Source organism: Laccaria bicolor, genomic scaffold (assembly GCF_000143565.1).
Source record: "Laccaria bicolor S238N-H82 LACBIscaffold_59 genomic scaffold, whole genome shotgun sequence".
Lineage (NCBI taxonomy): Eukaryota > Fungi > Basidiomycota > Agaricomycetes > Agaricales > Hydnangiaceae > Laccaria > Laccaria bicolor.
In genome coordinates, this window is record NW_001889930.1 from 257,798 (window position 1) to 282,090 (window position 24,293).

Below are 24,293 nucleotides of genomic sequence, written 5' to 3' on the forward strand. Positions count from 1 at the left end.
CAGATGGTTGCTGCTGTCCAGTGAGGTGCAAGTTGCATGATTGTCAGGTTGATCATGAATTGATGGCGTCAGCTCGTTTCGGGTTTCCCCGACACGTTTTCAAGTTGGTCACGACGAGTCCAAGCAACCTCCAAGTTCAAATCAACTCCTTCTCGTCGCCTCGCTCATCGTACGCCTGTCGCTACCAATGCGGGGCGATCAACAAGAGCTGTAAGTGAGCAGGTCGAACTCCCAACCTCCAGTGCAACACCGCAACCATTCTCAACCTGCACACCAGCCGATTTGCGAGCTTTTCGTGTTAGTAGGACTACATACGTCCTGACTTTTTCTTTGCTGGCACTAGGTCCAGGTCTTATTCCACTAAATTTGGATGAAGTCAGAGTTCCTCTGGCCCGTCCGTGGAAGAACGCGGTGCGCACTATCTGATTCATTCCATATCCTTTGGACTATAATTCATACGCCAGAACCATCGCTCTAACTGCGCGGCTAGTTATCTGAACGAGCTGGATCGGACTGCCCGAGATGGCCGGTGAAGCTTGAAGGCTATATTCGTCTTTAAATTCTGCCGATTGGCTCGAAGTTAGCATGCTTGATATATGACTCCAGAAACGACGACAAGGTGTGAAGATAGCCCGCGCCATGTTGATAAACTCTGAACAGGTGGCCCCGCGATCAGTGGAATCAAGTGCAGATAACTCCTACATCAACTGCCTTGGTGCTAGCAGCTGTCAAGATGGCGATATCTGCAGCTGCAGTTAGTCGACTTTGGCGCTTCCCATCCAATCTACGCTCTTCAAGTTACATACGCTTCTCACCTTAAGCATCCAGGAAAGATAGAACCTGTCATGGCCCAAGTACTCCGAGGGTATTGTGTCCCCATGCTTATCATGTCAATTTACTTCGCTCTCTTGCCAGGAAGACTCATCGTCCCTTATTCGACTGGCATTCTCCCAACGTCTACTTCTCGTGGTTACTTACTGGTGTTTACAAAAAACTGCGCCACCGCTCTTTATCATAGATGCCCTGCATGCATTTGCAAATGGTATTCTGATAATCAGCGATGTAGAGTCAAACAACATCTCAACTTCTAATGTTTCTCATAGAGCCATTCTTACAAATAAACGGTCGCGTGAGGTCGAAGAAATGTCTTTTGTCATACTGTTGGCCTAAGTGGCAAGAAACGTAGGGCAAGCTCCAGAGTCCAAAGCCACTCGACTAGCATGGTTATCCAGGTCTCTTTCTGTCGGCCTCAAGGAATAAGACGATAAGTTACTACTGGGACCCACTTACGCGATTCCTTCATATTTATTCACACTTTCGTGGCTTCCCTGGATCTCCAAAGAAGTTCCGTCTCTGGCACTGTCACGGTTTTTTCATCACATGATGCACACCTCCGTTCGACTTGGAGGAAGAAACATATTGCGTCGTGTTCAGTTCCTTTCTAGCTACGCATAGTTTGTAGATAACCAAGTAATTGAGGTGCACTTCGTTGAGTTGAAGTTTGATTTGAGTTTGATAATGATGGACAGTCGGCTTTCGTCGGCTTTCTCCGCTTCCTCCCAAGTTCCAACCTCGCACTTCGTGCCCACCATGCTGGTGCCCTATGTCGTACCCCTTATCCTCCACCACGGTCGACGTACTTATCAACACGAAGAACGCTTTCCACGTTCGAGAAGTGTTGCTGACTTTCCCCATATGTGCAAAATGCAAATATCTTATTCGGTTCATGATGGTGGCTGACAAGGAACTTCGATGTAGGGTTATAAAGCGGGTTCGAGGTCTTTTCATGCACGCACCACCACCATGCGTTCACCACACTCTTTTTTCAATGTTCTGGTAGTGGGGGTTGTGCTCAGCTTGGCTGCTGTCGCCTCAGCACTTGGGTCATCGTGCAGGTATCCTTTGGGTGCAGGGACTGCTGGTGCCAATGACGCGTTTTGGCTGGAGGATATCAAACACCAAGGGACCGCTCCTTTCCATCCTAATGCAGCTAGTTACGAGGTCTTTCGGAACGTCAAGGTATGGAGCAATCTTTCGTTGTCATGGGTGACCGACGCGAGCCTGTTCGAACAGGACTTTGGAGCTGTTGGAGATGGGGTGGCGGACGATACTCTAGCTATCAAGTAAGTTCCTTGAAGTCGGGCCTTCATCTTCCACTGACAAGTCTTCCCTTAGTGCTGCGATTACGGGTAGCGGACGCTGCGGCGGAGGTAGTTGTCCTTCATCGACGTTCGTGCATCTAGTCCTGGCAAGGTTCATTTTCCGGCTTACCCTACCTCTACAGCATTTCGCCTGCTATTGTCTATTTTCCCAAAGGGTTCGTATAGTGCATCTTCTCGCCCGTTACGTGGAACAACTTCTCTTCTTCTTCAGAACATACCTCGTATCCAGCCCAATCATAGCTTATTACTACACTCAATTAATCGGCGACGCTAAAAATCTCCCAACCTTACTCGCCGCGGCCAACTTCACTGGAATTGCTGTCATTGGTACGCACCACACTCAACTAAAACACTTTCTGGACTGATCGTACTTGTCGGTCACGTAGATGCTGATCCATACATTCCCGGTGGCAACGGTGCCCAGTACTACATCAACCAAAATAACTTGCAAGTCAAGCTATTGCTGTCTTCTCTTCTATCATATCACCTAACTAGGCCACAGTTTCCGTTCCGTCAGAAACTTTGTCATTGATCTTCGAAGGTGCGCTACAATCATTACGTTCATACAGATCAGTCTTCTTACTGTAACTTACTTGAAGAGTTCCTGTTACTCAATCAGCAACTGGGTTCCATTGGCAAGTTTCTCAAGCGACTTCGCTGATGAATATCGTCGTTGAGATGTCGACCGATCCTGATACTGACCATCAAGGTTAGTGCCTTGCATATCAGTATTTGAACTCGCAGTGAACGTAATAATACAGGGATGTTTATGGAGAATGGAAGGTACTTTTGATTTAGACTCGAACAAAGGAACCTACGCTAAAGGTCTTTCTGATAGCGGTGGTTTTATGGGTGACCTTGTCTTCAATGGAGGTAAGTTGTTTTTAGACAATGACCCCTCCGCACAGTTGACTTTTTCGACGCCAGGGAAATACGGCATTTTTGTTGGAAATCAACAGTATGCTTTTCAATATGTCTAATGGCACATTAGCTGACCTTGGACTTCCCATATAGGTTCACAGTCCGAAACATAACCGTCAATAACGCAAAAACTTGCGTCTTTCAATCATGGAATTGGGGTAAGGGAACTCACTCGTTTCTCGACCTCCTAGGATTGACTGGCATTCGCAGCTTGGACTTATCAGGATATAACGTTCAACAACTGCCAAGTTGGATTTGACGTAGTGACGGATAGCCAAGTACGGCAGTTTTGCATTCGTTTAGAGTTTCACTGACTCCTTCCGAACAGACTGCCTCACTAGCCATCATAGACGCCGTCGTTACGAACACGCCCATCTTCCTGCGTACCTCAAACCCCAGTAACGGCACACTTGCAGCAGCCTCGCTGGTACTTAACAATGTGAAGCTGCAAAACGTTTCGGTTGCCGTTGGTGTCGTTGGGGGTGCCGTTGTTCTTCCGGGGGGGTCTATCACGATCGAATCATGGGCCCAAGGAAACGTTTACAAGGGGACGAACCCCGCTGGCGTGTTTACCCAGGGAAACATACCAGCTCCGAAGAAAGCCCCCCAACTTCTCGACAGTCGTGGTCACATTGTTGGTCGTACACATCCCCAGTATGCAGATTATGCCGTCAGCCAGTTCGTGAGCGTCAAGGATAATGGGGCTAAAGGTGATGGCGTTACTGATGATACTCAAGCTATCAAAGCCATTTTCGCCAAAGTACGAACTCAATGATCTCTTCCGTTCTTCTCTAATCGATTGGCGCAGTTTTCTGGCTGCAAAATTATCTTCTTCGATGCTGGTGTCTATGTCGTGACCTCAACCATTACGATACCCGCGGGTACTCGCATTGTAGGCGAAGCCTGGACTACCCTCATGGGGAAGGGCTCAGCCTTCCAAAATCAATATCAGCCCCAACCGATGTTCAGAGTCGGAGAGGTAGGCTCTCAAGGCATCCTAGAGATTACCGACATTCTCTTCACCACAAGTGGATCAAGTAGGTTCTGTTGAAACGTGCTTTATCTTATACCTGCTCATGTTTTATCTCCCCATCAAGACCCAGGTGCTATTGTTGTCGAGTGGAATGTGAGGGAACCAGATAACGCTCAGGCCGGTGCTGGAATGTGGGATTCTCATATCAGGTATTGAGACTTCTTTGAAACGGCCAACATTGTTTACAATCCCGTTTGTGTTAGGGTCGGTGGTGGTAAGTGACGTGCCTACTCTATTGCGAGATTACCCTCAAAACGACTCTACTAAGCTGTCGGCACAAACCTCGAGGTAGCACAATGCCCCAGCAGCGGTGCTGGTGGTATTAACAACTGTTTCTCTGATTTCTTGAGTCTCCATCTCACTCCTTTATCAACGGCGTATCTTGAGGTGTGTGGCTTACTATCCATTTTTGTTGATGCTCAGTGTTTGCTTAATGCAGGGAACTTGGGTCTGGGTGGCTGATCACGACCTTGACAGTAACGGCCTCTCGCAATTGAATATCTACTCCGGTCGAGGCATTCTTTCCGAGTCTTTGGGACCTGTGTGGATGATTGGCACTGGTAAGTTTGTGATTTAAGCCGAAGATTTTTGAAGCTAATGTTCCGTCAAGCTTGTATGTCTTTCAGATTCTGCGTTTGAGTGTGTTAACTCATACGAACTCTCAAGCGGAGCATCACACTCTCTACCAGTACAACGTCGTGAACGCCAATGCCCATTACATAGGCTTTCTTCAAACCGAAACTGTGAGCATCTTACATCCTGGATATCCGCGTCGATGTGACACGTATCGCGATGCAGCCCTACTACCAACCCACCCCTGCGCCTCCCGCGCCGTTCAGCGTGAACCCTCTGTTCAAGGACCCAACCTTTAGCCCCACCAATCCTGCTGCCTGGGCCCTCAACGTGTGTAACAGTCGAGACATTCTTTTGTTCGGTAGGGTTCACTAAGGCACTTGACTCATGCGCCATGTACTAAAACCAACAATCCCGTAGGCGCTGGACTCTACAGCTTCTTCCAGGTCGGTTTCGTCATTATGAAGTCCCTTCTACGCTCACTTACCTCCACCCCACAATAGGACTACAATCAAGCATGCATCGCATCGGCTACCTGTCAATCCCAGATTCTCAACATCGACTCGGCGTCCACAATCAACGTCTACGGTTTGGCAACTGTGGCGACGACGTACCAAGTGAGCGTTGATCAGGTTGGGATCGTCAACCAGGCGAACAATACCAACGGCTTCTCGTCAACCGTTACCTCATGGAGTGGAAATAGGTTCAGTCCGGCTTCTGCACATGTCAGGTCGCAAAAGGTTTATTATTAAATCGTTATACCCTATGTATCCTTATACCTAAATATACACTCCTTGATACCGTTGCTTCGTTGGTCAATCCCGTGATATACAATCCTTGGTGTCATTGCTTGTTGCTTGACCCTAGAGCAAGAAAGCAAAAAGTGTCCCAGGGAGGATTCGAACTTCCGGCTTCTCGGAGTAGCAGCAACCACAACGAGATGATTTAACCACTAATCGACAAGGACTTGTTGAAGACTTCATCCGTGTAAGATATCAGTCACCCATGATCGAACGCTGAACTGCAAAGACCGTAATGTGAAGTCAATACACATACTACAGAGATAAAAAGATTTTTCTACTCTAAAACCAAGATGGAGACAGATATCAGTCAAGGTTAAGATGTCCTGCCGAAAACATATGGTTTCTAAGGTCCTGCGATTCAAATCAGCAAAGGGGGGCCAGAAGAGAGAGAAGATGGAAGACGCACCCCTTTTTTCAAAAACACAGCTTCACAAGGACCATCTTCCCGCCATTCACAACGATAAACAAACTCGTGGCCATTAGCATTCACCTCCGCCTCACTCAGCCCCTTCTTCCCAAGGTAATCCAGCTTCGCATTCGCCTCATTCAAGTCGTCGCTCAACTTTGCAGCCTCCTGCTTCCAGTTCTCCCGCTCGACTTCCAGATGCATAATCTGCTCGTTCTTCCGCTTGATCTCTTCCTCCATATTTGTGATTTGTTCCTGCATAGACTCGAGCTCTTCATCGAGGTCCTCGCACCTCGCCCTAAGCTCGGGTTCCTCAGCAGCACGACGACGTATCTCGTCGTTGGTGCGGTCGATCTTCTCCCTCATGAAGGTAGCCTGCATCCGCCATTCCCTGGCGTCCCGCTTAGCAGCTTCGATATGGGTCGCAAAGACGGCTTTGACCTGAGCAACGCCAACCTTGGCTTGTCCCTCCGCTATCTGAACCCGCTTTTCCAGCTCCATGTTTTCACTCCGAACTGACAACACAAAGCTCGATGCTTTGGAGTGTTCCGCACGGAAAAAATCACGGTCTTTCTCTGCTGACTCCTTGAGTTCTATACCGCGTTGCAGTGACGCATTCATAGCTGCCCGTTCCTCTTCCCACTTCTTCCTCTCCAAAGCAACTATCGCATCGGCGTCTGTCACATGTCGTTCAGAAGGTTGAGCGTTCGCTTGCTTCAGCTGCTCTCGGAGGGAAGCCATTTCCGCAAGAATGGCCGCGTTTTTCTCTTGCTCAGCGACTATGAGCTGTTCCATCTGGTAAATCTCGCCCGACTTCTTGTTCAAGAGCGACATCGCCATTTCAAGGTGAGGTCGCTCATCGTCAGTCTGAATAACAAACCGTCAGTGAGATGTTGAGCACTAAGTATGTACGTCGACGTACCTCTATTTCCGGAGCTTTGGCAACTGGAGGTGTTTCATGACGGGTTGAGTTAGTCGCTGGAATTTCGGGCTCCTGAGCCGTCTCTTGCGCTTGACGTTGTTTGTTAGCAGAACCCCTAGAGGACTTGGATTGCGACCTCGAGCGTGACTTGGCCGGAAGTGGAGGAATGCTAGGTTCCCTCGGGAAAGTAGGAGGTTCGTTTTCATTAGACGGTATGGGTGGGGATGAGCTAGGTTGTTCCATAGAAAACTAGGAAAGTGGAGAAAAAAGTCAGTCGACTCATGACGGGATTAAGAGAAACCAAGACGTACGTCAGGTATATTATCCTCCAATTCACCCTCAGCGTCCTGATCATGCAGGAGAAGATCCTCCTCATGCACGACGAAATCCTCCTCCTCACGAGATGGTTCATCTTGCTCATCTTGCTCATCTCCACTTGGCTGCTCATCATGCCCATCATCCACAGGTACACCCCACCCAGCATGTAAATCCACATCCACATCCACGTCCACTTCTCCCACTCCACGTTGCTGCTGCTCATACACCCAACGCTCTTGCAACAGATCCTGAGTCGACTCTTCTTCCTCTTCACAAACAACAGACACGTGCTTGCGCGGTCCAGAATCGTCCGCTGAAGGCTGAGTCTTCTCCTCGTCCTGTGTTTCTTGTACGTCATCAACCTGGATAGGATCGTCATCGGCATGTTCGTTGTTCTTCGCACTGGTGTGAGACCGAGAGGGAGAGGGAGAACCAGAACCAGAAACACGAGAAGAAACAACCGAAACTTCCTTCTCCTTCTCCTCCTTCCCACGCGCAACCCCCGCTTTCGCTTTTATCTCATCAAGCGTAATCCTCTTCCTCCTCTCCTTCTCCTTCTCATCCTCCGACCCCCTTACCCGCCCCGCCGCCTTGGCCAACTCGCGTCCACGTTGTGCAACGTACGACGACGCCTTATCCGGCGACTCAAACTGCTCAATGGAACTCATAAGCTCGTCTTCCTCCTCCACAGGATCAGCAGTCGATTCGATTAACGACGACGAAGGGAGGTGGGGAGCGAATGCCGAAGGTGATATCACTGGTAGAGGCCGGAGAGGTTTCTTGGTGTTGTGGATGCCCACAGACCTATCTGGTGTGGCTTCCCTGCTGACTAGAGAGAGAACCGTAATGTCTTGATTACAGGCATCATCATCATTCTCGTATGGTGTTTCGAAGGGGGTACCGAACCGTTCTTCATCAATCACCGATACGCGCGAGCCACCCCGTGAGTGCGGCGAGCGAGGCATCATCTTTGAGATTAGACGCTCTGAACGTGTAGCTGTGAGGGGTACGACGATAGATGGCAATGCCGCTTTTTCTTGATGGGGCTGGGAGTCCTGAGACTCGGTATTCCGATTAGATGAATCCGTCTCTGTTTCAGGTACGATTTCAGGTAGAGTCGGTTCTTTCCTGATCCTGAGGATGTTGGTTCGTGCACGGAGGATAATGTCTGCCACGCGTCCTGGAAGGTCTTCAGGTGTATGTCCGCGGCGGATACCGTTCGGTTTCGAGGTCGTTGTAGATGGCTTGGCTGGTATAATTTCTTCCTCGGGATGGACTGGTTCTGGGTGATCGACTTGCATTTGATCAGGATATGTCAACTCCCCAACGATCGATTCGTCGTCCTGTAAATCCCCGTCCTCCAACCTCCCGCCCTCGTGCTCGTCTTGATCAAGGACAGACGGCGCACCATGTTCCGGCTCTTCATAGTGGTAATCGGGCTCCGGCGTAACAGCAAAGAACAAAGGCACCTTGGCCTTCGCTGGCTCTTCCTCAGCCGCCGGTGGTGTCTTCAGTTTAGATGTGATAATCAATTGTTCCCGTGGCTCTTCCTGGACCGGTACCTCCCGATCATGTTCCTCCAAACGTTGTAGCGTCCTAGGCGTCAATATCGGAGTGTGACTGCGAGGTCTTGGCTTGGTAGACGTCGTTTCAACAACGTCGACCTCTGTGGTCTGTTTTTGCTTCCCATGGATGAAATTTCCCCGCTTATCGTAGACCAACACTTCGATTTTCGTCATAGTTTTGATCGATCCCGCCGTTCGCTTCTGTATGTGCGGCTTCTTACCGGCCGCGCCCTCCTTCTTAGAATCTCCAACATCAACATCATCGTCGACATCGGATTCAGGGGGAATCGCGTCCAACATCTCCTGTATATGTTCGGAGGCTGCGGATGAAGAGCTCTTGATGCTGATCACTTCATTATCGGTGTCTGGATCCGGGCGCGCCTTGCCCTTTCCCTTGTTCTTGACGGTTGGTCTAGCAACGGGAGTAGGGAGCCTCATTTCTTCATCAGAACTGTCCTCGTGCGCCTGGGCGCGAGAAACGCTTCTCTTGCCGCCCCGTGTTGGCACAGAAAGTTTACGGGTTGTACGGGCGGCTTCTCCGTTGACTGGTTCTTTCCCCTTGCTCCCTGACGAGTTTGCAGGCTTGGAATTAACTTCCGGGTCGAGTTTTCGCTTTTTCGCAGGGCGGGTTGACTCTGCGTCGGGATCTTCCTTGAATTTCTTCGCTGAGCTGGAGGTGGAGGTGGAGGAGTGTTTGCGTTTAGCTGTTGTGGGAGGTGGAGGTGGTGGCATGCCGTCGTCGTCAGAGTCTCCGGGTATCGGTGTACGTGTAGTAGTGGCGGATTGACCTCTTTGCTTGAGAGTTGTTGTAGTCGACGAAGTACTGGGTGCCTTGGAGGCGCGAGACCTCTTAGATGCGGTTGATTCTCGTTTCTTCACTGTATATCCGTCAGTCTAGATACACAGAGATCAAAAACAACTCACATTTCATCCTCTCTTCTTCCCCTTTTTTCTTCTTCGCTTGTTTAAGCTTCCAGGCGTGCCTCAGGTCATCGGTAACATCATGTTTCGCGACCCAAGATTGAGGCCACGGTTTGCCCGTTTTTGGGTCAACGCCGTCCCACTTGACCTTGTACATTCCCTTCCTCTCCGCGGTGATGTGGAGGACGGTCCATAGCACCTCGTCGTCCCCTTCCTGCGGCACGAACTGCGTTTCTTCAGAGGATACCTCGACAATTGAGGACTCGGAGTCTGATCGGCCCATAGTTTTCCGAGGAACGGTGTGGTCAGGAGACAACGATGGTAGACGATGGTGAGTGTGAACTATGTTACGTAAACAATGTCATCTAATCATGGCGCCAAATGTGGTTGTTTGTACATGTACTGATACAAAGCGAGGCGGCCCGACGGAGTCTGAGAGATGTCTAAGGTTGTTTTAGGTAAGTATTCCCGCCCCCGCCGCCCGACAAATGACTCAGTAAAGGAGTGACTCGTGGTCTTCGTCGAGGGTTTAAAAGGCAAAAGGACCCCTCACTTTCTCACTTGCCCCCCACCTCGAATCATGTCAACACTCGATCGCGACCTTGCTGCTGTGCGCAATGCCATCTCTAAAAAGCAGCCCTTCGTCACTGGTACCCATCCTCTGACCGACAACTCTGGACTCTTCTTTTTTCGAACCGGAGGCGGTACAGGGTGAAACCCTTTCTCTATTCCCCCCGTCGAGTCGTCGTCACGGTTCTGATTTTTGTTGAACAGAGCACGTTGTATAGACCTCGCCAACGCCGACGACGCGAGCCTTCAAGTATTGCTAGAAGCGTGTCAGCCGGCTCCTTTTGGCGTCGACAACAAAGATGTATTAGATGAAACTTATCGAAGAGCTTGGAAGATGGACAACGCCAATTTCGCGACGCGCCTTGACGTCGTTAACACCGGAATCTTGGAAAGTATTCGCTCAATGCTTATGCAGGGAAACGAGAACAAGAAAATTCGGCCGGAGATGTACAAGTTGAATGTTTATGGTGAGTTCAATTCAAAGTTTGTTGATGAACGAGGGAATTCAAGGCGCATATATGCAGGTTCTGGCTCTTTCTTTAAAGCGCACAAGGATACTCCCCGCGGCGAGAACATGTTCGGCTCACTCGTTGTCGTTTTCCCTACTCGCCACGAAGGTGGAGCCCTCCAACTCCATCACAAGGGCCAAGAATGGACGTTCGACTCCGCATCCATCACTTCCACGCAAAACGTCCCTTCAATCGCTTACGTCGCATTCTACGGCGACGTCGAACACGAAGTATCCATGGTCACCTCTGGCTACCGCGTCACCCTGACATACAACCTCTATTTCGACGACGACACCACATCCAATCCGAGTCCTTCCTATCATTCATGGATGAAGGAAGACGAACTTGCACTCCGCACATCCCTATCCGCCCTTCTCAACCATCGCGATTTATTGCCCGACGGCGGCTATCTCGGTTTCGGTCTCGAATTCATGTATCCCGTCGCGCGAGGGACCATCCAAGGGCTCATCAACTCCCTCAAAGGAAGCGACGCCATGATCAAACTTGTCTTATCCCAACTCAACTTCCAACCCCAAGTCAAAATCATCTACGAGGATAACGAGGATTCATACCCTGAAGGTGAAATGTACGCTGACCAGCTGCCCCTCAAGAGGCCTCACATCATGTTGGACGACGAAGATGAACTTCCGGACTGGGGAACCGAGGATCCTTTTCGGGTTTCGTTACCCGAAGCTAATCACGGTATAGTGATTTGCGGTGCGGATGAGGTTGGGGAATACCCGAACTACGGCCGTGGGGTCATTCGGGCTAAGAAGGTGTTGTGGGTCACGCCACAGACGACGTTCAACAGCCTCAAGTCCCCTTATGTCGCTTATGGAAACGAGGCGTCGCTTGGGTTCAGTTACGGAAATGTGTGTCTCGTCGCGGAGGTTCTGCCTTCGGGGAAGCGAGTGAAATGTACTACATAAACAGCAACTTGTGTAGGATGTATAAATAGTCATTTCGACTTTTTCTCGCTACAGCATTTAATTACATCGAAAATAGGCATGAAGGACTTTGAGAAGTCAAAGCTTTCCATAAATATTTTGAAGACCTCTTCAGTAGTAATCACTTTAGCTGAGTTGTTTTTCAAGCTTGTACGCCACCGTCTTGTCCTCTACCTTTGAGAAACCTATTAATATTTCCGGAATCACCTTGATGGCGACTTACTTTAATCTATCTGAGCAAGTCATGTAATTCTTACCTTCGGGCGCCATCGCCACTCGTCGCAGCTTGGTCGCAGCGACGACTCGAGGCGTTTTCAAAAACGGATATAAACCAGAATAAACAAGCAGTCACAGCCGCATCTCTTCTTTTCATTCTTTACAGCGGCCCCACGGAGTCTGAGAGATGTCTGAGGTCGTTTTAGGTATTCCTGCCCCCGCCGCCCGACAAATGACTCAGTAAAGGAGGGAGGGTCTTGAAAGGTCAAACCAAAAGGACCCCTCACTTTAATTGCTCACTTGCCCCCCACCTCGAATCATGTCAACACTCGACCACGACCTTGCTGCTGTACGCAATGCCATCTCCAAGAAGCAGCCCTTCGTCACTGGTACCCATCCTCTTACCGACAACGCTGGTCTCTTCTTCTTCCGTACAGGACGCGGTACAGGGTAAACCCCTTTCGCCATTCCTCTCATTGCGTTGCCGTTCTGATTTTCTTTTCGTCCGAAACAGAGCACATTGCATAGACTTCGCGAACGCCGACGACGCGAGCCTTCAAGTATTGCTAGAAGCGTGTCAGCCGGCCCCTTTCGGCGTCGACAACAAAGACGTGTTAGATGAAACCTATCGAAAAGCTTGGAAGATGGATAACGCCAATTTCGCGACGCGTCTTGATGTCGTCAATACCGGAATCTTGGAAAGTATTCGCTCAATGCTTATGCAGGGAAACGAGAACAAGAAAATTCGGTTGGAGATGTACAAGTTGAACATCTATGGTGAGTGCGATTCATAAATTGTTGATGAAGGAGAGAATTTACGACGCATATACGAAGGTCCTGGCTCTTTCTTCAAAGCACACAAGGATACTCCGCGCGGCGAGAACATGTTCGGCTCGCTCGTTGTCATTTTCCCCACTCGCCACGAAGGTGGGGCCCTTCAACTCCGTCATAAGGGCCAAGAATGGACCTTTGACTCTGCCTCCCTCACTTCCACACAAACCGTCCCCTCAGTCGCTTACGTCGCATTCTACGGTGACGTCGAACACGAAGTCTCCATGGTCACTTCCGGCTACCGCGTCACCCTAACATACAACCTCTATTTCGACAATGACAATCGGAGTCCTTCACATCAAGTTCATTCCTGGATGAAAGAAGACGAGCTCTTACTCCGCACCTCTCTCTCCGCCCTTCTAAACCACCGCAATCTATTACCATCCGGTGGGTATCTCGGCTTCGGCCTCGAATCCATATATCCCGTCGCAAGAGGGTCCATCCGAGGTCTAATCAACTCCCTCAAAGGGAACGACGCCCTCCTCAAACTCGTCCTCTCCCAACTCAACCTCAATCCCCAAATTAAAATCATCTACGAAGACAACCAAGACGATTACCCCCCAGATCACTCTTTCAGGGACAAACCCCTACCACCTCTCAAGCGGCCACACATCATGTTAGACGATGAGGACCAAATTCCCAATTGGGATACTGAGGACCCTTTCAGGGTTTTGTTGCCTAAAGAAGGACATGGGATCGTGATTTTTTTTTTTTTTTGTTTTCTCGAGATTTACGTGCAACAAGTAGTCTAGTACTAAGACGCACGGGGAACGTAAGGCTCCCCTTAGATGTAATTAGGTCTGGTGTGCCACCACTTATGTGGATGGGATCGTGATTTGTGATGCGGATGAGGTTGGGGAATATTCGGATGGGTGTTATGATGGTCAGGTTATTCGAGCTAAGAAGGTGTTGTGGGTTACGCCGCAAACGACTCTTAACAGCCTCAAGTCCCCTTATCTGGCTGAGGCGACGCTTGGGCACAGTTATGGAAACGTGTGTCTCGTCGCGGAGGTTCTGCCTTCGGGGAAGCGTACTACTTAAACGGCAACTTGTGTAGGATATATAAGTAAGGATACTCGGGAGGCTTTACAGTAGTAGCTGTAAAACCATGTAAATCAAGGATGTTTCCGGATTGTCGAATTGTTGCAGAAGCGCGGCGATCTTGGGCTTTGGTGTGAAGCGAGCGCCAAGCGAGCGTTCCCTGAAGGTTGGTTTCAGGGACAAAGTTGAAGGGACAACGTTCTTCGGCTACACGTATGCCAAAGCGTTCCCAGAATAACTTTGTCGAGCGGTGAGCACTAGCGTTCGCTATCGTCTGGAGAATTTCGAGAGAACTCTGCGTTCACGAAGTGTATATCGTATCACGTGGAATGAGGTCGGATGGCAAACTTGAAGCGATAACCGCAAGCTAAGCCTCCAGACCAACTCAAGACTGTTCTTTTACTCGCCGACTAGCTAGTCTGTGTCTTTTTCCATATGTCTTTACTATTCGCTGACCCTCTGGGATAGATTTCTCGTGTATATCCACCCCCGCAACTTCACACATAGTGACATCAAGCCAGATGACTTTCTGATGCGCATTGGAAAGAACGGTACCCAACTCAATGTGTTCGACGTTGTCTCACCAAGAAGTTCCGTGACCCAAGACCCACCTCCACATTCCACACAGAGAACACAAGAACTTGACGGGTGCTGCTCGGTGCACATCGATCAACACCCATTTGGGTGTTGAGCAAGCACGTCGTGATGACCTCGAATCTCTTGCTTATGTTTTGATGTACTTACGCTGTGGAGCTCTTCCTTTACAGGGTATCGAAGCTGCAGAAATACGATCGCGTCATGGAGAAGATGGCCCCCTGCTGACCTTCTCTCCCGTGGATTCCCAAATGGATTGGGATATTCTCGTGCTCTTCGCTTCGTCGACAAACCTGACTACTCCTATGTTTGCAAACTCTTCCGTCACCTCTTCTTGCGGGAGGGGTACAAGTACGACTACGTATTTGACTGGAGCATCCAGCGAGGAGCCCAAGATGACCAGGCAGCAGGATCCAGCTCCAATGCAGGCGGGGCAGGAAGGCGCAAGGTTGTTCAGGAGGATGACGAGCATCGTGCTAGTGATAGAATGTGAGTACTGCATACCGAATTAATTACGCATCCTACTAACGTTTTGTCCGTCCAAGTTATGTCCTCACACCAGACAAGCACAACAGCTGCCCCTGGAACTGTGGGCCAGCAGCATGGCAATCGTGGAAGGGACGCTGAACTTTGATGAATGGGCTTGTCACTTATTTGATCTGTCCGTTTTCAGTATGCGCATCCCGAGTGTGACTGGGCGATTGGGGGGTAGCGGGAGGGTTTCGCTCAGTTTGGTTAATGATTGGTTTGGCGGTTACCCTTGTGGGGGCGGTAGACGAGGGTCTCGCGCGGTCGTAAGAGGTTTCCCTGTGCCCTGAGATTGCCCTGGAACTATGGTGGCAATCTCCTCCAGCTTACAGCTGCTTACTTCGCCATAAATCATATTGTACTAGTAGCTTAGTTTCTCCTTCTAACAACACTTGCGACAGTATCAACGCAACATTGAGAAACATATCACTTGAGAACTTCAAATATGCATGTAAAAACCGCGGGATTGTGACCAGTAGCAACGCGTACCTGATTTCACTCGGAGATTGAGCAAGGGGTCCGAAAGATGGAAAGCGACGGGGAAGCGAGCAAACGTAAATCGGGCGGAAGCGATGGCCAAGCCATCACTCAGTAAATCCAGTAAATCCAGTGGATTTACTGGTAAATCTCTCAGAAATAAGTCCTTAGGTGCACTTATGCATCATATTTGGACTTTACACCAGTCGGACTAGAAAACTGTGTTCTTTCTAATGCCTGATAGCACCTTAGTGAATCTATTCGGTTCTATAACTGTTGTCCTTGTACAGACATGTTTCTATCATAAATTCTTTAGTCAAGCGCGACGCGAAGTTCACAGCGCAGCGCAACGCAACTGCAGCGCGACGTGAACTTTTACGACGCGTAGTTGACACGTGAGGCAAAGAAGCACGTGATTCAACGTTGAGCGTTCGAGCTTTGCCACCACTCGTTTTTTACCTTTCCTGCCCAGTGTGTGCATGCTGCACGCTGCTCGCCTTGTCTATGTCGCTTTGGTCTATCCGAGCGCCAGCGAGCGAGCAGCTGCGGCTTAGGCCAGGCAGAAACGACCGGGGCTACGTTTGCCATCTGTACCATGCCCACTCACAACATCATCTCTGCGCTCATTCACGGGCCCCTCTATTCATCCTCAATTATAATGCTGCGTGCACAATGTCGCCAAATTGAAACCTTTGGAAAGGAGAGTCAATAGTTAGGAGGTTACACCCTCGACACCTTTCTCCACCCTCCCTCCTCTTAGAAACTATGGGAATCCCTGGCATTTGGAATGTACGGCACCCAAATATTTTGCGGTTCTCTCGAAACTGATTTTCATCATTAGATTCTGCTGAAAGCAGTTCAATCGCGCGCTTTCACTGAGCTTACAGTGTTAGAAGGGTTTGAGGCAAATCGGCGTGGAGCTCGAACCCTCTTGATTGGTGTTGATGCAAGGTATAACATTTATCTTCTCATCTATTCATGAGGGAAGCTGATCCAGTCACTGTCAGCATCTGGCTGAACCAGACACAATCGATCTTTCATGTACCGGGCATGCATTACCAGGCCGGTGAAAATCCTGAGCTCCGATCTCTTTTCTATCGCCTGGCACGCTTCCGAAAGCTCCCAATCCACCTTGTTTTTGTTTTTGATGGAGAACACCGTCCGTCCATTAAACGGGGTGTCAATGTTTGCACCAAGGCACATGCACTGACGAGCTCGTTCCAGGAGCTTATTGAGCAATATGGCTATAGTTTTCATACCGTTGAGTTCACCTTCTGAGCTATTTCTCTTTGAGACTAATCGAGGCCCACTTATAGGCACCCGCAGAGGCGGAAGCAGAACTGGCAGTTGTCAACGCCCACGGGATCATTGATGCAGTCTTAACCGACGATGCGGATGCGCTCCTTTTTGGAGCAACTCATCTCATTCGAAAGTAAGTGTTCACTTTGATATCTTTTCAGACAGTTTCTTACCGATTCCCAGCCCCAACGTTAAAGAAGATGGTGACGACATCAGGATTTACACAGCTGATGCCATCCGCTCGACTTTGTCCCTCACGAGTGGTGGAATCCTACTACTTGGGATACTTAGTGGAGGTGACTACGATCCGGTGAGCCAGTTGTCACCATGATTCTCTTTACCACAACTAACTCAGCCTAGGTTGGATTGCAGGGCTGTGGTATGAAGACGGCCTACAGCCTCGCTCGTGCTGGCTTTGGTGATGATCTACTGGATGCCGCCAAGACCTGCACACCGCCGGAACTGGAACATTTCCTCGAGAAATGGCGCAGTCGCTTATGCACGACACTTCGGTACAACGACGCTGGTCACCTTTCAAGACGCCAGGTTGCCCTTTCAAATAGTGTACCCGCTACGTTCCCCGACCCCAAAGTCCTTGCTCTCTATGTCAACCCTATCACGTCGTGGTCCCCTGGCCAGAAACTACCCAATACAACTGCATGGATACCTCGAGAGGTCAACCTCACCAAACTAGCTGCGTTCTGTGAGCGCTCATTTACCTGGGGTACTTCTGAAGGTATCCTTTCATGCTTCCAAGAACACGTTTGGCCCGGCATGACTCTTTATCGACTGGTTGAGGTTTGTCAATATATTCTCTCTTCAATCTAATATTTACTAATTGGAAATTAGGAAGCTAATGTTGATCCTACCACGATGCTTACAGCACATTTTGCACAAACTATTGCTGAGGGGACATTTGGTCTCTCATCCATCCTTTGCATCGTTCGACAGCAAAAGGCCGGGAAAAAAGCAGTTTCTGGTTACACGGTGGAAGTTCAGACAGGCCATCTCTCTACAGCCACACGCTCTGGTCTTCGAGGTCTTCGAACGTTCACCGAAGCCACCACAAAGTCCACGGCAAAGACAAAAACTTTGTCGGGGTTAATGATGGTATGGATCCCCTGCTCCATTCTTGAACAAGCATTGCCAGCCCTCGTCGCACGCTACCAGAAGGCACAGAAGAGTAAAAACAAGCCCAGCCTTGCCACGTCATCAACCTACAAAGTCGTATGTCATCTTCTCGGAGCCCATTTTGGTTTTTGCCTTACATGTCTTTATTGTTCCAGATATTCCCGAAGCATGTTCCTAGTGCTACCACCATCACTGGGAATAATGTACCCGTTGCTGGGCCTAGCACAGCTCCCGTTGCTGGGCCTAGCAGTAGGGCCGTCGCTAGGCGTAGTGTCGGACCAATCGCTATGCGTAGGGGGGTTTCTGCCACCATTGCTGGGGGTATCATGGCACCTATTGCTGGGCTTACTGTGGTGCCCACTGCTGGGCGTAGCATTGCGCTTGTTGCGGAGCATCCTGGTAGTTCACCGAACAACGCCATTTACATTGATTGAAAGGTTCTAATATCATGTATATTCATATATATATATATTCTGTTGTGGTCGCATTCAATTTTACAGACTTTTCTATGTACACAACTACCTGTTGCAGATGCATTCTATTTCACGGACTTTTCTATATACCCCAGAATATTATGCAAAAAAAACAGGCATCTGTAGATTTGGCTTTTTCGGTTCCGTTCGCTTGAGGTGAAACTTGGGTGAAACGTGAATAAAAGTCAGACATTTGCATACAGCGACTGACTACCTCCAACCAACAACATACATGGCCAGAAGCAACACCACGAGAAAACCAACGGAATGAAAGACAAAAAGCCCAACAATGGACCTGGATACCTTGCAAGCCGTCCGTGACGCCAGCCTTCTTGAATTCGGGAAGTCCAAAAACACGAACAAAGCATACGCTGGCCACATTGCTCGGGGGAAGAAGTTCCTTGCGAATGTCGTGGCCGAGAGGAAGGCCAAGGGTATTGAGGTGTGCGACAAGGGTATCCCGACAACTGAGCTTGCCAAAGCATTTGACAAACCACCGAACCGCTACTCAGCTGTTGCACTCGAGTTCTTCCTTGTCCAAAAGGTTTTTACCGAAGAGCTGTCTAGAAGCTATGCCGAAGGGATTCAAGGGGCCTTCGCAGACTACTGGGACAAAATGTGAGTGTTACGTGGATATGATGTTCCCCTAGTCAATATGAAACACACCCGCAGGGATGAACAGATGTATGCTGGTGCCTATGCTCTTGATAAGGCCACCAGTATCGTTACTGGATGTCCAGCACGAGCTCCAGCCATCCATGATCTCATGAAGGCTGTTAAGACTAGAGCAGGCACCAAAGGGGCTGCTGCGACAAGGAAGCATGCTGAGGCGATGTCGCTTGAGGACCTGCAAAAGATCATGGCATGGTCAGAAGAAAAGTGCCCAAACGAGTTTTTTGATAACGCACCATCAAGCGCTCAGTCCGATGTTGCTCTGATGAACGTGCATGGCCTTATGCGGGCATTATGTCCAACTCTTTTCGTGCTGATGTTGAGGTATGATGATAGCGTGAATTCCTAATTTGGCCTGCATCAGCTAACTATTTCACAGAGTATTTGAAGGCTTATCCTTGCAGAATGCCGACATCACACAGGGACTAAACGGTCCTGCCCCGTACCACTTCCCATTTTTTGAAGTCAAACTTGAGGAGCGGAAGAATTGGCAAAAGCAAGCTGGCTACGATGGCCCACGTACCAGTATGTATTTAGTCTCTCCACCAATAATTTAGCCAATCTGAAGGCCTGTTTCGAAGGTGGAATTTATCAAATCTACAAACAAGACATCGCAGAAATGGACATGTATACGCACCTCCCACGCTGGTTAAAGCTTGGTTAAAGCATCTCGAAAGTCGCATTGGCCGCAGCCTCCAGCCTGATGACTTCATCTTTCCCTACATTTCGCAAAATGGCACTATCGACCCCAAGCGTGCAATGTCATACGACACATTCCAAAAGCTTCTAGTTGAGTTTGCTGCTGGCGCTGGCCTCACCAAAGTATACACAACACATTGCTTCCGACGCGGCGGTGCCCAGTATCGTTTCATGTATGCACCTATTGGTCACCGTTGGTCTTTGAGCATCATCAGGTGGTGGGGAGGGTGGGCCAAAGGCGAACAAGTGAGTTTCAAAGACCATCAATCTGTGTGTTTATCATTGAATCACGTCAAAAAGGTTGATACAATGATCAAGTACCTTGTAGACTCACTCCAAAGCTATGAGACTGGCCATGGGAATGCACTCTGTCCCATTCCAAACGAGGCTGACAAGAGCTTCATGGGGGAGCACATCAATCAGGCACCACCATCAACTGAAGAAATTCGTCAATGGAAACTCGCCATGGATCGCAGTCTCGACAATGCTGTTTCTGAGATAGTGGGACAAGTGACAGCTGCCTTTGCAGGCACTCAGCTCTCTCAATCCCCCAGCCCTGAGCCAGACATGGCCACGACACCGTCATCTAACAGTGTTGCACTCCAAGAACGAACTATCCGCCATGGTCGAGATAGCCGCCTCTCGACCTTGATGCCATACCATCCTAGGCCATCCAGCCGTGCCCAGAGTCTTGGTGCATCTAGTAGTGGCGACGATACGGACAATTCAGCAGCCGTGCGATCTACAGGGTCTAACCCCCCACCTATCCCTGGTGTTGTCATTCCCGATGTGAGGAATTGGCGTGATGTGATTCGGCAGTGGGACATTGGTGATGCAGGGATGGTGGCGTTGAAGAACTGGCCAAAAGAATGGTACCAGGGCGGCATGAAGAGATATACCGGCTCCTTGTACTCTCAGCGAAAGAAGATTGCGGAAGAGTATGAACAGTGCGTACCATGAGCTTCTGTTGTAATCGGAAGGTTGCTGAATTACAGTTTTATCAGTTTGGGTCGTGATGAAGATACATTCCGGACAACTTACCCAGCAGCCGATAAGTCTATTAAGGCGCTCCTCAAGGCGATTCGAGTTCGGCACAATGAGTGGCGTCGAAGCAAATATGGCACACCCGAGGAGCGAGATGGCTCTCAGGAACAAAAGGGTGTGCCTTCTGAATCTGACACCTGATATTTCAGCCTGCCGACTCGTTAGATTGAAGGACACATCCCTTTCCCAGCCACAATAATTTCTTCTGTGCCCATAGCTATATCATTGAATTTACGGACATCATATGGACACTAACTACACTTTATGGACACCTGGTTTAATGCTTTGTATTGGATTGGACAATAAAAAATTAATAGCTATGCGACTCGGAAAGAACCTTCAGCCAAAAGCGACTTGGAGGGACCAGAATAAAGTCAATGCCCACTGTGCCACTCAAGACTTGATTGGACCCTGTAGTATACAAACGAGAGTTGATGGAGATAATTAACATAAATACAGTGCTGTAGTACAGACAAGAGGAGAGATGTAGGCCCAAGACATTTTACTTCGTGCCCACTAATGAGAACTTGCCCACTAATGAGGACTGTGTAAACACACTGTCAGCAATGCAGGAAAGGAAGAGATTTGAGGAATGACATACTTAGATGAAAAAAGTGAAGCGGTAGACATGGCGCATACTGGAAGCTTCAGTAGCAATGTGTTTGAAGATGTCGTTCATGAAGCGATCACCTTGTTGGAGATACCAGTGTCGGGGCGGCCCTGTTTGAAGACTGGAGAGGAGCTAAATTCAGTTTTAGACTCAGTGTATCAAGTGAGGCACGTACCCTTATAGATGAAAGACGCGTAGATTTCCTTATATACTTTCTTTCACTTCTTCTTCTCCCCATTAGCAGGCGCTGCAGCTTTCGCCATCGTCTTGGCTGCCTTTGCACCCTCTGTCAATTTTGGCTTGGAAGCGGTGGAGGCCGGGCTTCGCCAGCAGTGTATGCATGCCCGCTGATGGGAACTCTGCAAATACCATGTTAGCGACACGGAAAAGGGTTCACCAGGCAGAATGAGCCGACTTCACCCATTATGTATATCAAATGATACCCTGCTAAACGACGCCAGTGTCGCATTCAAAGTATTCAACATACTATCGTGGCGCCCTACAGCCCCGTTGCAATGCACTTCGGAAACTTGGGGTTGTTTGATTAATTAGGGTCTATGGTGCTGTTGAAAATCAGGGCAGAGCATGTAGCCATGGACGTGGCCGGAGATGACGAGATCGACGGAATACAGATTCAGCGTAGTTTCGAACGCTTCTTGACATTCTGCGCAGACGGGGCCGCTCATGTACCAAGGCCAATGACCAGCTAGGCAGTTGGCGGGGTAAGCAAAGAAAAACAAACCAGCAACGAAGCCATACATTCGAAGCCATCATTCACGAAGCTTTTGAGGAGGCCATTGCCTTGTTGGAGATACCAGTATCGGGGTGGACCTATTTGAGGAGTTACAGTAATGTGATGTGTTCAAAGAAATCACTCACAAAGCTGTTATGGATGGCACCTCGTCGGACATACCAGTGTCAGGGTGGATACCAGTGTCGGGGTGGATACCAGTGTCGGGGTCGTGGTCCTGTTTGAGGACTGAAGAGGAGCTAATCAGGTCACTTAGTAAGGTGTGTTACGCACCGTCGTATCTCTTGCTTCTTCTTCTCCCCATCAGCAGGCGCTGTGGCTTTCGGTGTCTTCTTGGAAGTTGGCTGCCTTTGCACCATCTCAATTTGGCGGGGCCTTGGAAGCGGTGGAGGCCAGGGCTTGCAAGCAGAAGCAGAAGCAAGTTTGCAATGTTCAACGTTATCTATAGTGGATGTAGACTCTAGACGATTGGATCGGTTATTATTGTAAGTAGTGACAGATGTAACAAGGACCCGAACAAGGCCGATAGCCGACGCCGCCCTGGAGGGCGATGGCAAACAAGGCCCAAAATAGCTCCAGGGTCTGATGCCATGTCTCGTTTCGGAAATCCGGGGAAAGCCGTCCCTGCCCCTCTCATATTTCAGCCCAAAGGTGAGTAAAACGTTCGACATAAGTAGTCATTTCGACGTTTTCGACTTTTTCTCGCTTTTCGAGGGCAGCATTACAGTTGCGGCGAAAATAGACAAGTCAAACCTTTCCGTAAACACTTTGAAAGACCCCTTTGCCTATGAAAGGATTCTGCCAGAGCAGTAACAATTTCTTTCAATTGGCTGAGTCGTTTTCACGCCGCCTTGTCCTCAACCTCTTATTACTTATTCAATACTTATTATCTTCCATTCTAGAAGAAAACAAGAAGAAAAAGGAAAATATGCGAATTCTAATTTTTGTGGATAAGTCTGCTCGCGCTCACCAATTCTCGAACTAGATCTAAACATAATAAACAGGCAGTCACATCCCTTCTTTTCGTCGCCACTTGTTCTTTATTTGGACCTCTCATCCAACTCTCATCAGCGCGCCTACTGGCGCAAAGCCACTACGGCAGTCACATCAAAAGTAAGTGAAAAAATTTTATCAAGTGATTTTTGTTGGTTACTCGTCGCCGAGCCGCTTGTGGGGGTTGCTCCTCACAATGCAATGTCTAGCATAAAATGTGTGGATTATATAAATAGTGACCTAATTTTGACAACAGCCATGAGGACTTATGTGCGGCACTAGCCACAACTACAAGTGAGAGTGGAGGAGTTGAATCATATGTATGTGGCATGATAGTACAACTTTGCAAGAGTATGTTGAACCAACAATCTTTTGGCTGGACTGCTAACTAAATGTGGGCCAAGGAAAGAAAAAATGGGAATAAGAGAGAGTTCTGATCTTGTGAAAAATTTGGACCCTATAATGAAGATAGGCATTAGCCCACAAGATAAATGATATATGATCCCATACATAATTGGAAGGGAATGTGAATTCTTGTAAAGATTACTGGGCTAAATTGGGTGTGAGGAATGGTATTATTAAGTTTTGTTGAAACAGTGAAAACCTACAAAGCCGGTTAGCTAAAGCAATTTTTATAATTGCAGCTGCAACTTCTGTGCTTTTTTCATCCAGCTCCTTGATGGCATTTTGAATATTTTGAGGGGCAGCAGATGATTGGAATGTGTGAAAAGAAAGTTTGACAATTTCAGGAGACTTGGAAGGTTTTTGTTTCCAAATGCCATAAGAATGGTCAGCAATGATGGTTGTGGCTGTATTTAATGTCAAAAATTTTCACAAAGTATACTGGAAAGGGGAAAACAGATATACCAATACACAAAAAGGCACTTTCTTGGAAGGTTGTATTGCCACCAAGCTAAGTAAAGAGGATGGTAAGAAGAATGATTTGGATAAGATATGTTTTATAAGAGCTTACAGGAGACCAGTCCACACAATGTAAGGCATCGTGGATCTGGATAATGGAGGGAATGGATAAGCATAAATGATTAAAGTGCTACAACCAAAAAAAGTAAAGGAGGGTGAATTACTTACAGGCTATGGGGCAAAATAAACAGTGTAAAAGTTATCCAGATAAAATTTCTTCATGTGAGACTCACAATCTGTAACACCTTGTGGTCAAATTTATAGAAGATGTGGAGTGAAAGATGAAACATACCTGGGTATTGTTGACAGAAAATCAATCAATCAGAGTTGATTAATGAAGGGAACATCAAGGTAAACCCTGAC

The 24,293-nt window shown here is 48.6% G+C and overlaps 8 protein-coding genes across 8 annotated transcripts; 6 read left to right on the plus strand and 2 right to left on the minus strand.

Moving 5' to 3' along the window:
* Positions 1-496: 496 nt before the first annotated feature.
* On the plus strand, positions 497-1,091 carry LACBIDRAFT_313382 (uncharacterized protein; the record flags this gene model as incomplete). Its single annotated transcript, XM_001888827.1, has 1 exon — positions 497-1,091. The coding sequence occupies exon 1, from the start codon at positions 846-848 to the stop codon at positions 1,089-1,091; it is 246 nt and encodes an 81-aa protein (XP_001888862.1). The 5' UTR covers positions 497-845.
* A 712-nt stretch (positions 1,092-1,803) lies between these two features.
* Positions 1,804-5,441, plus strand: LACBIDRAFT_313383 (glycoside hydrolase family 55 protein; the record flags this gene model as incomplete). The annotated part of the gene is made up of 23 exons (XM_001888828.1): positions 1,804-2,123; positions 2,176-2,229; positions 2,285-2,317; positions 2,374-2,489; positions 2,549-2,609; positions 2,665-2,703; positions 2,762-2,871; positions 2,924-2,945; positions 3,001-3,035; positions 3,090-3,120; positions 3,177-3,241; positions 3,294-3,361; positions 3,412-3,843; positions 3,892-4,120; positions 4,181-4,265; positions 4,320-4,330; positions 4,385-4,503; positions 4,556-4,676; positions 4,727-4,729; positions 4,783-4,859; positions 4,915-5,050; positions 5,110-5,135; positions 5,193-5,441. The coding sequence occupies 23 exons, from the start codon at positions 1,804-1,806 to the stop codon at positions 5,439-5,441; spliced, it is 2,442 nt and encodes an 813-aa protein (XP_001888863.1).
* A 243-nt stretch (positions 5,442-5,684) lies between these two features.
* Positions 5,685-9,907, minus strand: LACBIDRAFT_295778 (uncharacterized protein; the record flags this gene model as incomplete). Its single annotated transcript, XM_001888868.1, has 6 exons — positions 5,685-5,710; positions 5,746-5,815; positions 5,899-6,765; positions 6,821-7,069; positions 7,132-9,581; positions 9,628-9,907. The coding sequence occupies 6 exons, from the start codon at positions 9,905-9,907 to the stop codon at positions 5,685-5,687; spliced, it is 3,942 nt and encodes a 1,313-aa protein (XP_001888903.1).
* Positions 9,908-10,204: 297 nt separating this feature from the next.
* On the plus strand, positions 10,205-11,683 carry LACBIDRAFT_295779 (uncharacterized protein; the record flags this gene model as incomplete). Its single annotated transcript, XM_001888829.1, has 3 exons — positions 10,205-10,335; positions 10,399-10,661; positions 10,719-11,683. The coding sequence occupies 3 exons, from the start codon at positions 10,205-10,207 to the stop codon at positions 11,630-11,632; spliced, it is 1,308 nt and encodes a 435-aa protein (XP_001888864.1). The 3' UTR covers positions 11,633-11,683.
* A 502-nt stretch (positions 11,684-12,185) lies between these two features.
* LACBIDRAFT_313386 (uncharacterized protein) lies at positions 12,186-13,449 on the plus strand (the record flags this gene model as incomplete). Its single annotated transcript, XM_001888830.1, has 3 exons — positions 12,186-12,316; positions 12,381-12,643; positions 12,701-13,449. The coding sequence occupies 3 exons, from the start codon at positions 12,186-12,188 to the stop codon at positions 13,447-13,449; spliced, it is 1,143 nt and encodes a 380-aa protein (XP_001888865.1).
* Positions 13,450-16,102: 2,653 nt separating this feature from the next.
* On the plus strand, positions 16,103-18,201 carry LACBIDRAFT_313388 (uncharacterized protein; the record flags this gene model as incomplete). The annotated part of the gene is made up of 8 exons (XM_001888831.1): positions 16,103-16,126; positions 16,179-16,288; positions 16,345-16,597; positions 16,654-16,769; positions 16,820-16,946; positions 16,997-17,434; positions 17,486-17,863; positions 17,923-18,201. 8 exons carry the CDS (start codon positions 16,103-16,105, stop codon positions 18,199-18,201), a joined length of 1,725 nt encoding a protein of 574 aa, XP_001888866.1.
* Positions 18,202-18,529: 328 nt separating this feature from the next.
* Positions 18,530-20,825, plus strand: LACBIDRAFT_313389 (uncharacterized protein; the record flags this gene model as incomplete). The annotated part of the gene is made up of 7 exons (XM_001888832.1): positions 18,530-18,858; positions 18,913-19,236; positions 19,292-19,437; positions 19,481-19,857; positions 19,912-20,558; positions 20,616-20,770; positions 20,821-20,825. 7 exons carry the CDS (start codon positions 18,530-18,532, stop codon positions 20,823-20,825), a joined length of 1,983 nt encoding a protein of 660 aa, XP_001888867.1.
* A 2,816-nt stretch (positions 20,826-23,641) lies between these two features.
* On the minus strand, positions 23,642-24,011 carry LACBIDRAFT_313392 (uncharacterized protein; the record flags this gene model as incomplete). The annotated part of the gene is made up of 3 exons (XM_001888869.1): positions 23,642-23,818; positions 23,877-23,922; positions 23,983-24,011. The coding sequence occupies 3 exons, from the start codon at positions 24,009-24,011 to the stop codon at positions 23,642-23,644; spliced, it is 252 nt and encodes an 83-aa protein (XP_001888904.1).
* Positions 24,012-24,293: the final 282 nt, after the last annotated feature.